The 16,707-nt window shown below is 41.0% G+C and overlaps 1 protein-coding gene across 4 annotated transcripts in view; it reads left to right on the plus strand.

Annotated features, from left to right (window-relative positions):
* The first annotated feature begins 2,000 nt into the window (after positions 1-2,000).
* SLIT2 (slit guidance ligand 2) overlaps positions 2,001-16,707 on the plus strand; it is a 396,011-nt gene continuing 381,304 nt past the window's right edge. For 3 of the 4 annotated variants that reach the window (XM_075930669.2, XM_075930670.2, XM_075930671.2), the window contains exons 1-3: positions 2,253-2,556; positions 4,877-4,948; positions 6,067-6,138. In XM_075930669.2, the coding sequence (XP_075786784.1) occupies positions 2,387-2,556; positions 4,877-4,948; positions 6,067-6,138 (314 nt within the window). In that variant the 5' untranslated portion in view covers positions 2,253-2,386. Of the gene's footprint in view, positions 2,557-4,876; positions 4,949-6,066; positions 6,139-16,707 lie in introns of all 4 variants that reach the window. The other variant, XM_075930668.2, reaches the window with a different exon arrangement.

Genomic DNA, 16,707 nt, shown 5'->3' on the forward strand with positions numbered 1-16,707 from the left:
TTTTCCCTTAAAAGAAAACAGGATCTGCCATTCAGGTATAACTAAAACAAGATGATGCTGATGCTTTGCTTATTTAAAGGTATACAGAATCACATTAAACTTTGAATTTTCAGAAACTAATTGTTCAGAAGGTTCTGGTATAATTTAAATAAAATATGGATTTTAAAAATGCAAGAAAATGGCAAACATATCCTCCTCCAACTGCTCTCTTCAGTTAGTGGTGAAACACTCAATGGCATAGTTGAGATGTTTATAAGCTAGGCATAAAAATATTCAAGATTGTTTAGCTTTTCGCAAGCAGACGACACCAGTATAGGCATGCAACCCGCCTCCAGCTGTCTCACAAACTCAGCTTGAGTTTTCTCTGCACTGAGGTGTTTAAAGTGTGTGAGAAAAATCTCAGGTCTGAAAAAGAACTAAAACTGTGTGAGAGCGTTGGCGGGAGAAAGGAGAGAGAGGGAGCGAACTGAAGCTGTGGATCTGCATAGACCTTGCAGTTGTTTTTCTAGCACTCTTGCAAATATTAACCAGTCCCTACGAGTCTTTGGTGGAGATCGCTGCAGAAAAGGGTGCGCGGTTTATGTCGTGCTCAGCTTCAGGGGAACTTTGTCCCTCTTTCTACCCTAAGACTAAGCAGCAGCAGGCGGTGCAGCTGCCGCCAGCTTCCCTGGGAAGGCAGGTCGCTTGTTAGGGGCTAGGTTTTCTCGGTCTCGCTAAACTTTCATTCATTGTTTGCGTTCCTTTTCTACTCACCTCCTCCCCCCTGACTTGGAGGTCTGGAGTCGGCCAGCCAATGAATGCTGCCCTGGCGGTTTTGGGCGTAGCCGGAGGAGGCGAGGCTCCGCCGCCCGTATATAACAAGCGAGCGTGGGGAACTTCTGGCTTGGTGTTGTTTACGGGAGAGGTGCCTGGATGTTTGCGGCAGCAGGGAGAACCGGCGAAGGACGAGGCAAGGCGGAGGGTCCTGGTGTCTGTGGCTAAAGCTGCTGGAGGCTTCCTGGTTGCTAAAGCGCGGAGCAGTAGCAGCTCGGGAAGCGCTGGCACAGGTTTTGTGGCGCCCTGGGAAGCACTTTCTGCCGGGCGAGCAGTGACACACACCTTGCAACGGGAAGAGAAGCGGCCTGCGTATGTGGCTCATCCTATTGTTCAAACTGCGAGACTTGGGGGTGTGAAGGCGGCAGCTTGCGTGTTGTCTCTTTTTCCCCACCCTCTCCCCCCCGTTCTCCTCTCCCTCTGTGCAGGAGACCAGCAGTCCCGGAGCTACAGGGCTGGAGCCAGCTGGATTGTTTTGTGCGGACATCCTCCGCTCAGGTGCGCCTTCGGCTATCTGGGAGGGGAACGGAAACAGTCTCCCTGCCCAGGCTGAGGGAAGGAAAGTTCCTCCCGCTGCCCCTCTACCCAGCCATCGCGGGCGCTGCTGAACTGCTTCTCCTCTCCGACCCGCACCGCTCCTACCTTTCCCATCAGGTGCCTGGCTGCTGCAGCAGCGCCGCCGTATCCGGGAGACGAGAGGGGACGTAACTTCCAGCCCAGCCCGTTGGCTCTCGGAGCCCGTCTCGCTGCGCTCCCAGGACCGCTTGACTGCGATCTGTCACCGAGGAGGAGGCGGTGGATGAGCGCGCTCTGCAGCAGGGCACGGGATCACTTCAACTGCCGCTGCCGCCTGGCTGCGAAACTTGGCTTGGGGAGCTTACGAGGCAACAGCATCCTGTGCGCTGACTCTCTCCCCCCCCCAGGAGGCAGTTGGATGAAAGCTGTGGGAGCGAGGGCTGGTTTGCTGAGGCGCCTCTCGCAGACGTGTGTGTGTGTGAGCAGTTGCAAAGCGAGCCCCCACCCCCTTGCGAGACTGTGCCCAGCCCGCCGGTGGGGGAAGCGCGTGTGGGAGCCGCTCAGCCCAAGTGCTCTGACTCGCTCGCGTGTGGTGCCGCCGGTCGCAATGCAGCTCTATGGGAAACGGGCAGCGCTGAGCAAACGCGGGGTGCGTGGCTTCTAGCCGCGGGGAGCCGAGCGCGGGCGTGAGAAGGGACAAGGCGAAGGGAGAAGCGGAGTCGCCCAGCTCTGCCGGAGTCGGGGGCTTGGCTTCGTGTTTGCGGGGGGCGAGAGCGAGAAGACCCAGCCCCACGTCCTGCACCTTCCCTGCCACGCGAAGGGCTCCGTTTGGCCGGCTCGCCCCGCGGCGAAGTTGAACCCGGGGCGGATTGGTGCCGCCTTCTCACCTTCTCCGGGGGGATTTGTGGTCGCGCCTTGGATCGCGAAGGACTCCGGCTGTTGCCTTCCTACCCTCCGAGTTGCTCCCGGGCTCGTTCCGCTAAAGAGGAAGGGGCTCCCGGGCCTGGGGCCAGTGCTCGAGGGCTCCGCGGTGGCGGTGCAGCCTCGGCAGCGGAGGATGGGCGGCTTCGGGAGGCTCTGCCTGGGGCTGGCGCTGGCGGTGATCCTGAGCGAGGGGGCGCCGCAGCCCTGCCCGGCTCAGTGCTCCTGTTCCGGCAGCACCGTGGACTGTCACGGGCTGGCGCTGCGGAGCGTCCCGAGGAACATCCCCCGCAACACCGAAAGGCTGTAAGTAACCCCCAGCCCGCCTGCCGCAACGCGCCGCGCGCTCCCCGGGTGGCTGGGTGTGGGGGCCCCGCGGCCTCCTGGCTCGCCCATCCCTTGTGGCGCCTCCTCGCTGCGACGCGCCCGCGCCTGGGCAGGTGCCACCTTCGCACTCCTCGGAGGCTTTGCTTAGGTCTCCGGTCCCTGCGCCCTCTGCCCGCTCTCCGCCTCGCGGGCTGGAGGGTTAGGCTAGGGGACAGGAGAGGGACCCATCGGTCCCAGCGCCTCGCCGTTCCCGCTAGGAAGGCGGCCGCCTCTCCTCTCTGCGGCCGCTGGCTGCAGGCACAGAGCAGGCGACATGTAGGGCGGTAGTTTCCCTGCTCCCGGCCCGGCGCCGTAGGTGGGGGAGTTTTGTCACTAGTGCAAAGCTAAACTTCGCTCTGGCTTTTAAATTGGGGGCAGGGCCCCGCAGCCGGCTGGGACCACTTGCCCCAAGACAGGGGCTCGGCTCGGCTCGGCTGCCCAAGTGAGTTCTGCTTTCCTCTCCCCTTCCTGTGGCGTGCCCCCTTCTGCCCGGCTCCCGGCGGTAACTTGGTGTGCAAAACCACGGCTCCGCAAGGAGGCCCTGGAGGGTTAGGACAGAGCTCCCCAGCGGCGCGCGTTGGCAAATGGCAATTCAACCCTCTGCCTTTGCTATTCCGCTTTTAGAAAGGAAGAGCGGAGGGAATCCCGTAGCACATGCAAAGAGATGGGGAGGGTGTGTGTGTGTATGTGAGACTGTGTTTACACTCCCTTTTTAGAAAGACTGGCAAGAACATATGTTCCTTAGTGCCCACATCTTTCCCCTACAAAAAGTTCAAACTCTTCCATGTCTTCCTTCCTGCCCCCAGCTGGTCTTGCGTTCTCTGCTACCCTTAAGCGGGCATGCAAGAGGATTTCACCCCAATTACACATACTACTGCTTTTGAATAAACTGTCCCTAGTTCTGATTTTTTTTTTTCTGTCAAATTGGGATCCAGACCTGAAGAGCTCTCTGTACAAGCCCAGATCTGTGCTCTAATCAACAGAAATTAGCCCAATAAAAGATCTTACTTCACCCACCTTGTTTTTCTAAGGTCCTGGGACCAAAACAGCTATAACAGCGCTGCATACAGATTGTGATCCTCTCTGAAAAATACATATTTTTTCCCCTGAAAGAGTTGCTGGCTCTAATACTGTCCTGGTTTCTTGAAAAGGGAAGAGGAGGGAAAAAAGTTTTGGGTTTTTTAAATTGTTCATCACTTGTTTCATGCTATTCAGAACTGTTTAAAGGTTTAAGTGTAAACACATCTTACTCCAGCAGTGTCTGCACTCAGATAAATCCCAAAGTGATTGACTGTAATCTTCCCTGTGAAGAAACTGTGCGTTGTTCAGTGGAAACTGTTTCCTGCCACTTTTGCTTAAAATAACATAATGTGCTGATTTTTCTAAAGAATGTTCTAAATGATCAGTAACCCTAAGGTTAGTTTCTATGTAACACTGTTTCCCCTATGGCTTAGGTCAAGAAGTACATTCAAGTCACAGTAAAGCCTGGTTTTACTTGCAGTGATTGGAACCAGGGCCAGTTTAGTTCTTGACCTAAGATGCCAGAAAAGAGGCACTAACTCCAGAAGGGAAAGTGGTGCTGAAATCTGAACAAAAATGTCAAGGCCTGATTATTATTTCCATCATTGCTTCTGAGTTTGCACTTTTCAGTCTCAGTGGGATTTCCTGAGCTGTGAAAGTATGAATGCTAAGCTCTTCAAGCATATGTTTGTAAGGAAAATTCTTATAAATGTAAATATTTGAAGATTCTTTTTGAAGCTTTCTAGGCACTGTTTGCCATAGGAAGTTTTGATATTTAGTAATAGATCTAATAAGCTGCAAAAATAGTTATCCAAATAACTCCTGATTACTCTGTTTCTTGGTCATAGTTTGTATTTCTTTTATGCTGGTATGTTAATAGTTTTCTGCCTAATTATTGGTTAGTTCTAATTGTACTTAGATACAAATATTACAAAAAGTTTAAGATAAACTTGTGATGAACAAAATAGATAATTCCAAAACTCAGAGTAAATGAGCCACATAATGGTAAATACATTGGTTTTTATAAGGTCCTTCTTACAAAGTTTAAAATGATTAACTTTAAAATACATTTAATTTATGGTCCCTTTATGAGGAATTCATACAGAGATGATGTTATGAATTAACTGTAGGCACTTTAAGTTCTTGATTGGTTTTAAAGCACTGAACATGAAACTGAACAAATAATTTTGAATCCCTTGTTGAATGTTTCATTTTTCTGCTAATATGTGATTCACTTTAGGGACCTTAATGGAAATAATATCACAAGAATCACCAAGACTGACTTTACTGGCCTAAGACATCTTCGAGTCCTGTAAGTTCTTGTTTTTACTTTCTGATGTAATGGTGTAACATTTTGGAAAAAAAATTTATTTTAGTTTTTAAAAAGTGAAGCTATATATTTTCCTCATTTAACTCCTACGTTATAACATCTGAACTTAAAATATATTGGTTGGGGGAGGACAATGATGCAATGACAAAAAAAGTTTGGAAAATTCCACGGTAGCTAGCTACTTTGGATATAACTTTTAATGATTTGTACACTTTTCCTTAAAACTATAAATATAACAAACTAATTTGAGGCTTTAAAATAATTGGTAGTTTACAAATGTATGAAAAGGGATTTTTTTTCATTTTTGGTTAAAATTAGCTTATTCTCATTTGAGTAGACTGTAAATTTAGGATTACCAAATCCTATAGGTGAGTATAAATACATTCAATTTCAAAGTAATCACAACTCTCTATTTTAAAATTGTTTGCTTTTGTTTAGAAACTAAAACCAATAGATATTCTATAGTCTGTCTGTCTGGATTTATTGTCTGGATACCTTAATGTCTATTATTTTAGGTCTTAATGTTAAGTTTTTCTGGTTATAAACTGATTAAATGAAGCCTCTTTTTGTAATTATTGCTATTTTATTCAGGGAAGCCAAAAGAATTGTTTGGGACTGAATTGTCCTAAAAATTGTTACACACAGTTTTGTGTGTGTGTGTGTGTGTGTGTGTGTGTGTGTGTGTGTGTGTGTGTATTATACCATTTGTGGACATACTTTACCACTGCATATTTCCAGGGGATATAGGTGTCTCTCCAGAATTGTGAAATATTAATTGAATAATTTATTTCTTTGCCATACAAAGTGTAGATCAGCTATCCCACTTATTTAACTGGAGTTTTAGAGGTCTGCTTTTATGATCCTTTAATGATAAAGACTATTTTTCTCTCTCTCATGCACATGTGTCCCAGTTGAATGACAGGGGTTATAAATATATTAAATTGGATGTGAAATTTCACTTTGGAATAAGAATTGCAGAGTTAATAAAGGTGAAATGATTGCAAGGTACCAGGTGCTAAAGTGCAGTAATGGCAGGTGTTAATGCAGCCAGTAATCATAAAGCTGTTAAAACTCACTGATATAAATATTCTACATTTCAGTCAGCTCATGGAGAACAAGATTAGTACTATTGAAAGGGGAGCATTCCAGGATCTGAAAGAGCTGGAGAGGCTGTAAGTATTTTTAATTTCAAACATATGACAATGTAACTTATTATATTTTTTGTCACTTCACTTGTCTTTGGTTTTTTTATAGTCCAACTCTTGAAATGTTTGAGAAACAAGAGCCCTAGGCATTTCTCACAGTACCTACAATGGGTGGGAAATCCTGGATAAATAGTCTAGATTCAAAATGTAAATTGCAGTTTTCTTCAAAGATAACGGCTCAAATGCTAAAGAAAAAGTCTCCTTTGAATGTACGAGGACTTACATACCTAACTTTTTTTTCCATATGAGCATGGGACTATATTCTAAAGCTATTTCTTTGGTTTTGTTTTTTGAGATCCAAGGTGAGATTTCAGTCTTGGAGAGTTTGAGTGTTTACAACAGTTTGTAGAAAGACACTTTATAATTACTAGAATAGATGCCAAGTGTGTGTGTGTGATTCTCACTGTACAGAATATAGACAAAAATGTTCAGTATGTGCATTCATCTAACTGTTTTGTAATAAATAAAACTAGTTAAAACTCTGGCCAATACAAAATATTTTAAAATGTGAAGTATACTTATTGGGTTCTGTTCCCTTAAAATTACGTAGCTTTGCTATTCTTGAAAGCTGATGAATAGAGGGGGAAATAGTCACAAAACACTCAGGAGAAACAGAACTATACAGACGGTAATCAAAATACAGATGTCCGCATTAAGACTAGTAAATAGAAAGCTGAGCTCTGTTTTTCTTTAAACTGTATTAGCTTTTTGTATTGCTAGCTTTTTACAAGTTTCCAGTGCAAACTTTCCCAGGATACTACTTTTTGGATACTGTATATGAAAATAGCTGTAGAAATTTATGGGTTATGTTGTGTACAGTATTGTATCTCTAAGGGCAAAATACCTCTAGTATATTAAAATTCTAATAATCTATAGCATGGTATAAATATTTTACATTCTCTCCATGCTGAAAACACTACAATAGATCTGAACGTACTTTGGTAATACAATATACTACTTTGTTCTTTTAAAAAATGGGGCCCAATTCTGAAGGATCAAGTCCCATATTCTTATTTTTTTTTTCAAAAGTACACATTTGGAGGTTGATTTTTGGTCTTTCATTAGTGTAACCCTACCAACATTGATGGAGTTACTCCTGCTTTACATCCGTATAAGTGAGAAGAATCTGGCTCATGGTATCTTCCTAATTTTTTCATGCTGTGTATCCCCTACTGCTGTCTGTAATATTTAAACTACAAATACACAAATATAAGGCTAGAGATGAGCTTCTAACTTATGACACAAACTGATAGATGCTAAATCAACTTTTATCTGTAGAAATCCATTGATTACATACATTTTGATTAAGTGTGCAGTTTTTGGTTCATTGTAAGAAACCAAATTTCAACCACCTGCAAAAGGAAAGTGCTACCATGTAACAATTTTGCCATGCTGTTAGAAATTGGTAATGTGCACAATTCTCAAATGAACTGATTAGACTATTCAAGCTTTTTCAAAGCTATTGAAAAAAGCCTTCTATATAAATTGTTACAAAAATAAGGCAATAATGAAGTAAAATTTTTAAAACGTGTCAATTTTATGTAACTGAGTGGCTAATAAACACTAGCGTTTCTGCTCCCATGACTTGTGGGAGGGTAATATGCAGAATATACACTTAAAATATTCCTAAACCTAGTTTCTGCACGTTAATCTCAGAAAACCAAACTGAAATCTACATTGTACTAGAAGATTGACTAAGGAACAGTATGAATATTTTAGAGTTCAGAAGGTCAGTATCTTAATCATCGATATGATTTGATGTTACTCAACTGATAAACTCAGTGTCTTGTCTGTAGTCAAAGAAGTTTATAATTCTGTTCATTCCTGAATATCCTATAATAAGGATTTTCTTATAATCAACTTAATTCACTCTTTAAAATATTGCTTGGTTTTTGCTACGTGCTTTGAAAATGTTATCCAATATAAGTCTCTTGTATAAAAAAAATCATGATGTATTTTGATCAGTGAGTCTTTGACTTTTTAAAACAAATTAACTATATTACATGTGTGCACCACAATGGGAATTTAAATTAATAATAAATATTTGATAGACTAAGAAATTAAAGTTTTTTCTTTAAGCTTTGGAATATTAAGCAACTTCTTACAAATGTTAACATGGATGTTTACATTTTTAATCAATGACATTTTGATTTTTTTTTTCAAGACAGGTGCAGTTAATATCAAGGGCACTGTTTTTTTGCAACAGTGGAGTTTAGTTCTATAGTGACACTTTTCAAGTAATGAAACTGAGACCTTAGTATTTCTTTTATTAAATGTAATTCCCTAGTTAGATACTGTAGTGTGCTCAGCTTGGAAGCTTTTACTACTCTAATGGCATCAAGTTTTTTTATTCTTCTGCAATCCAGTCGGATGTTTTGAGGTGGGAAGGGGGCTTGCAGTTTTGAATGAAACTAATATATATGCAGGATTTCTTTAAATCACCCCAGCTGTTGGCTAAGAGCAAATATTTCATATTTGTACGGAAAAGCTGAGAAAATTCCTTTTGTTTACAACTGCCAAGTCCATCTGATGGAGGCGCATTGTTATCTGACAGCCAATTAATCTCCTTGGGATTCTGGAATTCAAAAGCATTTCTGAGGAAACTTATAGATACTTTCTTCAAATGTTTCCCTTTTCATACATAACATAGCAAGGTTGTTGTGTTAAAGGATGCATTATCTTTAAATGTAGAATGCCATATTTTGTAGGGAGCAAGCCTAGATACTGTCAGATCCTTTATTATGTAATACAGTAGTTTTAATATTGTGAACAAAGGGCTCCAGAGCTATTGTGCATGGTTTTATATTTAGTTTATTTATATCTAGTTACATAAACATATTACAAATGTCTGTGTTGTGGTTATGCTAAAGTTATTTTAATGAGAATTCCAAAACTGATGTATATTATATTAATTATCTAGACTTGCAGAAAGGATAGATCTCTCATTCTCTACCCTCAGAATAAAAGTAAAATAAAAATAAATCCTTTTGCCAAGTTGAGAAACTTGTATTTCAGAAGAGCTAAACTTGCAAACTGATAATTTCATAAATACTCCATACACCAGTGAACCATGTCTTCCATGGAGTTGCTTGGGAGAGTAAGGAGCGTGTGTTAATACTATTGTGCAAGTTCATTCCTGTAAAGTGATACCCTTGAATCCCATCGACATAAATGGGAGTTGAAGGCTTACAGCATCTTCCAGGATCAAACTTTGTTTGGAGATAATCAGAAGGAAAATATTCCGTTTCTTGAGCCTGCTCTCTATAGTAAAACTAGAATGAACTACTAATGAAGTGTAAATACAGCTGTAGGTCATATAATATCTATATTAATCAGTTAAGAGGAATTTATTTCCATTGTACAGTTTGATTTCATAAGAAATATGTACAAATATCAAATAAGATCCCATTTACTGTATAGAAGTTATGAATTCTGAAGCATTCTAGTGGAAACTTCATGAGCACATCATCTTTAAAAGTAGAAAGTGTCTTCATTAATGTCTCCAGAGTAGCCCTAGCTTCGTATTTATACTGATAATGCCTAACTGCACTATATAATCTGATGGGGCAAGGTAGTGATGGCTGCTAAAACGTTTAGCTACCAAGTAAGGACATATGGGGCACTTAGCCCCTGGGAAACTTGAGGAGGCAGCTCAGATTGTGAGGTAAACACACTATCTAGGTGGTTCTGCTCAGTTTAGCAGTGAAATAGTTTCCATATCAAAATGGTTGCCTGTCTTTTTAGATTAGATTAGAGCAGTTTGTCTACTGTTTCAGGGATAGGAACAACTAAGGAAGAAATCACCACACCTGCTACCTCCTGATTCATGTTTACAAATGTAGGGTCTAGATATGTTCAACATATCTAGTAATCCTTTAATTATGTGAGTGGCCCAACAAATGTCAGTGGGATCATGAAGAGGAGGAGGGTCAGGATGTGAAACAAAAGGAGCAGCATGTGAGAGATTTAGAATGTGGCCTATAGGGTGTTTTAAAAGAATACTTGAATTATGAAGCTCTGTGTAACAAGGAGTAAACTCTGGACACTTCCCTTGCCACAAGAACAGGTGGAGCCATGATTAAAAGCAGAGAGTCTTTTGACTCCTTAACATGAACATACTATCTTTTTTCTTGCTTATTTTGAAAAGCAGAACTTTTTTCATCTGTTTTCTTATGTAACTTTACAAAACCTTAGATACCTAATCTTTCCTCGCCTGTCACCTTCTCCACTCCCAAAAAAAAACCTATTTGCTTGTGAAGTGTCATCTGTGATGATTTGAGGAAAAGCTTTTTAGAAAGTGGGATCCTTTCTCTCAGATTGCTAGCTTGAAAGTTTTTAGGGAGTCATATAGGTTTCAGATGTAAATATTTTAACTGCTATCAGAAAGTTTCCTACTCATGATGCTCATTCTTATATTTCTTAGGATTTTTCTACCAGTAGCCACAATATCACAAAATGGGTCATTGGTTTTTTTTGAATTAAACTATTTCTACCTTAAGAGGAAAGTAGCAATTATCCTCAATGCAAAATTTAAAAGTCCAGAAAACCAATAACCAGTTCAACACATTCTCAGTTCTTGCCTCAGTTTGGAATTGCTGAAGTCTTTTTGACCAAGTAACTTTTCAAGATCTTAAATTTTCTTTAAGGGGTCAAATCCTCCTCAGGACTCTAGTATCAATCAGGAGCAATTCATTGTCTTCAATAGTTAGTCTGGGTTTTTACTGATATAATGGAGTAAAATATGATCTTCAATGGTGGTATCCAACCAGTTCTGAAGCAGTAGCCACTGTAGTGAATTAGCCACACTCAACCGGCCAAATAGCCACAAGCGGCTAGCATGTTGGATGCCATTGGTTTAGAGGAAACAACTTTTTTTATTCATTCTTTTTTTAAGACACGTTCAAATTGCTCACAATCACTTTGGCTATGTCTACACTACAAGGTTTTTGCACAAAAACCTGTGGAGCGTCCACACCTCAAATGAGCTCTTGTGCAATTAAATGGGCAGTTAAACGACCGGACAGAGGGCTTTTTCCACTGTAGGTAAACCTCCTTTTCTGAGACGCAACTCCTTTTAGCATTACAGCTATTGTGCAACAAGGCAAGTGTGGATGCTCCAGAGGAGTTTCTTGTGCAAGAAACCCCGATGGGGAAAAAGCACAGGTGCTCTGATGGTCATTCTGTAAACGGCCATCAGAGCTTTTTTTGCACAAGTGTCCATGCAGTGTGGATGCTCTTATGCACAAGAGCACATGGCTTTTGCAATGTGCTTTGAGGCGTGGACGTGCTCGTGTGCAAGAAGTTTTAGTGCAAAAACCCTTGCGCAAAACCCTTCTTGTACAAGAAGCATGTAGTTTGCATTTAGCCTTTCTGTAGGCCACTATTACAGAGAATTACCAAAAGAATTTGTCTAGATTTTTTTTTTTTTGCTTTGTTTTTTATTTAAGTATAAAGGAGGCAAGAGAACCAAGTAAAGAATGCTCCAGCTTTCAACAGTGGATTTTTTTTTAATAATTGAGATGTATTGACCAAAATGGAAAACTATGGGGAAAAATCCTCCTCCATACTATGTCCAGCCAAGGTCACCAGTTCCAGTTGTTGGAGACTTTGTTTGTTATATTATTCTTTTCCGAAATTGAAATACAGAACTAAATATTTTGTTTCATGGTAAACTTTGATTTTATTTTAAGAATAGTAAGTGCTGGAAAAGTACTTAAGTTAAAATGCATGTGTTCAGTTATGGTACGGAAATGTGTATTTGATGTAAATCTGACTTTACTTGTCCTTCACTCCGTGTATTATTGTGGAAAGGAGGGTGGTTACTTTTTCTAAGAACAAGCTCCTTGAGAACTATTGATGAAGATTTATATGAAAACTTTGACCCGGTAGTATTAAGTCACTACAGTTGTTAGTTTGTGTTTTGAATGAAGTTTAAATGTGTAGATGTTCAGATACCATGGTGTTGTATGAGATATTGCAGTATACACAATTTCAGCTACTCACTTACCTATAAGGGGAAAGTATGCTTTCCTTTAAAGAACATTGCTTTACTCTATTTCCTAGTTTTGTCAGAAGAAAAATATGTAACAAAGGGGTAATTCTAACCAAGTGCATGGGTTCTTATAAATTGATTTTAAAATTCTGATACTGAACAAAGGTTGTTGAGTACAGAAGCAGAATTTTCAAGATAAGATGCTTTTGTCCATATTTTATATCTGAGGCTAGAATAGAGCTCCAACAATATATTCTATGTGCTTGCACTACGAGATATCATATTGTACAGGCATAAATGAATTTTCACAAAGCCTTTTAAAAATACATGATTTGACTGAAAATATGGTTTCATAAAAGCTTGACTAATTCAAAGTAGGAAAGTTTCTTCATAGTATGACTGCTCACTGGAGTGAGTTTTCAATATCAGCTGTTGGAAATCAGTATGGGTTAGTCATTAGAGCATAGACAGTGAAATATGTAAGATCCATGATAAGCTGTGTTTTTAAATTTGTCCTCCAAGTTTAAGGGCTGGCTGTTTGGTTCTTGCAAGGGTTCCAAAATATCCGAGGCCACAATATGAATGGTGAAATACTTGGTGTAGTGTCTAACATTTTAATTAGACTTTTTTATTTTTAATGTGGTGGAGTACATCTCTTCTATACACTTTTCCCTTAAGTGGAGCTGGAATAGAAAGGTTACTTTATTAAGGAAATTAATAAGCTTTCATAGTAACAGTCCAGATTACATTCACAATCGTAATGGACACAGGCTAAAGAGCGTGCATATATGTATAATAAATACAAACACTAGCATTTCATTGGATATTGATCTGATAAAAGTTTGTAGTTTTTATCCGTGGCATTTGAGTTGTAATAGTTGAAGGGAAATACAATATCCGAAAGAGAATATCGTCAGTTATTCTAAGCATCATAAACAGTATTGCCAGAATAAAGCATTCATTAATCAGACTCCAAAAGAGAATTTTAAAATTAGATCTTTTTAATTGGCATATTGAGCCTTTAGAATTCATGTTGCAAGAATTTTAGTGCTTTTGGCTTTAAAGAGACAAACTTGTTTTGACAGGAAAGATGAAATTATTGCAAAATCACATGACTCCAGAATCGGGTTCTTTAAGGGAGGAAAAAAGTAATGCAAAATTTGCAATACAATTTTAAGAGTCAGCAATACCGTGTAACTAAAAGCAACTTATCTGATTAACCTCAAGCTTGCATTTGATCTCTATGTAAGCATAAACATAATTCAAGCAGGAAAGGAGATTGTGTAGTTTAGTGTAAGATGGCAATACTGGGTTTTTTCTGACGTTATTGAGTTACTACTATAGTGCTACAATTCATGTGGCTACTGTGCTATAAACTAAAAATATTTGTTCCACTTTTTTCCTTAAGAGGCATATCTTGCTACCTTTTTTCCATATTGAGTAGTGCCTTGGTCAGGTAGTCCCAAGGGAATTGTGGGTGGGTGGAACTGGCCTTAAAACTACTGTTTGAAAGAAAGCTGCACAAGATGTTTCTTTAGTAGTGACAAAACTTTGAACTTCAGTTTATATTCACTGAGCAGTGAGATTTGCATTTCCCCCCAGTAGTGTACATACATTATAAATTAGACCTTGACTGTTTTACAGTTTGTTACCCTGACTTAGAGGATTTTTGTTGTCAGGCTTTATTAAAACCTAGGTGAGACAAGGCTTTAGTGCTGGCAATGCTTGTTTGTAAACTGGAAAGCAATACAATTTCAGACTCTCAAAATGCTTTATAAAATACAAACTGGATTTTGAAACTTTACTTCTGGGCTTTCCTTTCTTTTTAGAAAAAATGAAATTCCTTTGCATTTTAGAGTTAAAGTGGATATATAAACACACATTTGGCTTGCAGTCTGGTAAATGTCAGTATTCATGGTATTTTCATGCTTCTGTTAGAGGCAGCATGAAAATAAAGAGTCCAGGTGTAGAATATGTTGCTCAATGGACTTGAAGGAAAAAAGTTACTCCTTGTTCATCACAGATGTGGAGAATCTTCTCCTACCTAATCCTGCATAGTTTAAAGGCAATACATAGCACATTACTTATCTCTGAGCAGGGTGGAAACCAAGATGCCTGTGGAGCTAATCACTTAGCACAGGAATGCAAGTTCTGTCCCTCAAGAATTGTCAGAATTATACCAAGGCACCTGTATATTGGTGCGTTTAATTACTACAGTGCTACAACAATTATCCTGTGGTAAGATTTGTGAGGTTGCTTTAGCAAAGTTTTCAGTCTCTACAACATTCCTAGTAATGGAACATAGTGGCTAAAGCATTGAAATATCTTAATTTTTTTTTATTACTTTAGGATTTTAAAATCCGATTAATATCATTATTTCAGTTTCAGAGTAATACACATGCTGTTGTAGTAAAATCTTTTTGGAAGTGTTATGAACTCTTGTAAACTGTGCATTTAAATTAATGTAAATTTTCAGTATTACTGTTAGCCGCATATTTTATTCAGCTCGAAGTCTAGTTTCTCATGGGACCCTTTTATGGGTCTAGAAGTCAAATTACAGGGCGAAGTCCTGTTTGCTCTTTGCAGACCTTTTTACAAATTCCGAGACAGGAAGGCTGTTTATTTTTCCCACATCTGTTTTGTGCTCATCCTTTGTGCCAGTGTTTGCTGGATGCTCTCCTTTTTTACTTCCTCTGGAATGGGTAGTTTGCACTGTTGCAAAATTTTAAAACTATCTTTGTCTCACTACAAAAATATATTGCATCTAGTTTTGTTTAAAATTTATACATTATCCTCAAATATTGCTAATTTAAGTTTTCTGGGCACTGAACTTAAATTTTCTGGAGAACTTTGCTGCAAAGTATTAGTTGCACTTTATAGTTAACACTGCAGTCTGTTCAGTACATATTGTTTTAATGTTTCTACTAAATGTTTACTAGGCACAAAAAGGCTGCCTGCAGAAACAAGGCAATATAATTCTCTGTTTAAGATTCAAGATTTCTATGGTATTATTTTTAACTGCAATTCCTATATAGATTTTTGAGTACACTTCAAAACCAATGGATGGAGTACTTGCCTTAATTACTGTCATTCAGGCAGTGACTCATAACACTACATTCCCATGGACCCTTCTGAAGAAACTTTTCCTATTAGACATTTTTTCCCCATTAGGGGGATTTCTTCTACTATCCTCTGCAGTATCTGCTGCTAGCCACCTTTTGAAGAGTTATCTGCAGCACTTGGGTTAGCATTCATGGAAAAGTAAAGGTCTGTGTTGTAGCAATGTTAAATTTAATCAACTAATTGACTAGTTGATGGAATTTCCATTGACTGGTTGACTTGTTGATAAGCAGAGCAGCCACAGTGGCCTTAGCTCCTGGACCAGGGAGCTAACCACATTGCAGCTCTGCCTTTTAAATGTATTAAGAGCCGCCTGGCTCTCAATATATTTAAAAAGGAGAGGTACCGTGTCTGAGCTTGGGCACAAGCTGGGAATCAGTTGATTATGTCTTCTGCTCTGTCACTGCTACCCCTCTGCCTCCCCTGGTCCCTGTGGAGATGGTGCTGGGGGGAACTGGCTTTTTAAGTCCGTTCCCCACAGCACCAGCTCCTGCTTCCCACCCTTGCTGCTTCTGGTAGAGGCAGCAAGGCGGGAGGGAGGAGAAGTGACTAGTTTATATCCCTACTGTGTTGTAGGCAAAAGTAAGCCTGAGTCTCCAGGATACAACTTTGTTTTTCTGAAGAGATTTAGGTTGTCTCCAAATACTGCCACTTTTTCTGTCTTTCCACTATCTGAAAAATGTGTCCTGATCTAGATAAATGCCATCTGCGTCTGTCATTTGGCAAGTGTTTGGTAGTACAGGTTGAATCTCTATTGTCTGGGACTCTCTGGTCAAGCAACCATGGATGTTGCTGGACTAGAAAACCCCAGCCATGGAGGTTGCCAGCGGCTTGGAGCTCAGCATGTCTAGCAGTAGGCATCCTGAAGGGGAAGTGGCCTGGGGGCAGGAGCCAGCCAGGAGGTGACCCCCCCCCCCGTCTCCTTGCCCCCCCCCCCCCCCCCCCCCCCCGCCACACACACTCGCCCTGAAGCTGCTGTAGGCTGGAGCTGCTGAGCTGCTGCTGGCCGTGGCTGCAGAGCCCTGGCAGCTGGAATGAAGCTATGCAGGTCAGGGAGCCCCAGCAGTTGGAGGCACAGAGCTGCCACGGTCTGGAGGCAGGGAGCCCCAGTGGTCTGAGCAGGGCTGCAGCACTGATTGGAGCTTTGCTTGGGGTAGGGTGCTAGCCAGGCCAGCAGCCAGAAGGGGAGATCTGGGACAGCGGAAGGCCTGACCTCCCCTGGTCCAGCAAACTCCCTCCTTTGGGATCCTCCGGTTCCAAGGGTGCTGGACAAGGGAAGGCCATCCTGTAGCTTTTCTTCTACCTCCCTAGTTCACTTTTTTCCCTCCGCACCAACCACCCATAATGCTATTGCAAGATCATTCTTTCCTGATATTTGATCATAGTACACTCTTTTTTAGTCCTTCCACAGGTTCCTATTCATT

Source organism: Pelodiscus sinensis, chromosome 4 (assembly GCF_052426305.1).
Source record: "Pelodiscus sinensis isolate ZL-2025 chromosome 4, ASM5242630v1, whole genome shotgun sequence".
NCBI classification, from domain to species: domain Eukaryota; kingdom Metazoa; phylum Chordata; order Testudines; family Trionychidae; genus Pelodiscus; species Pelodiscus sinensis.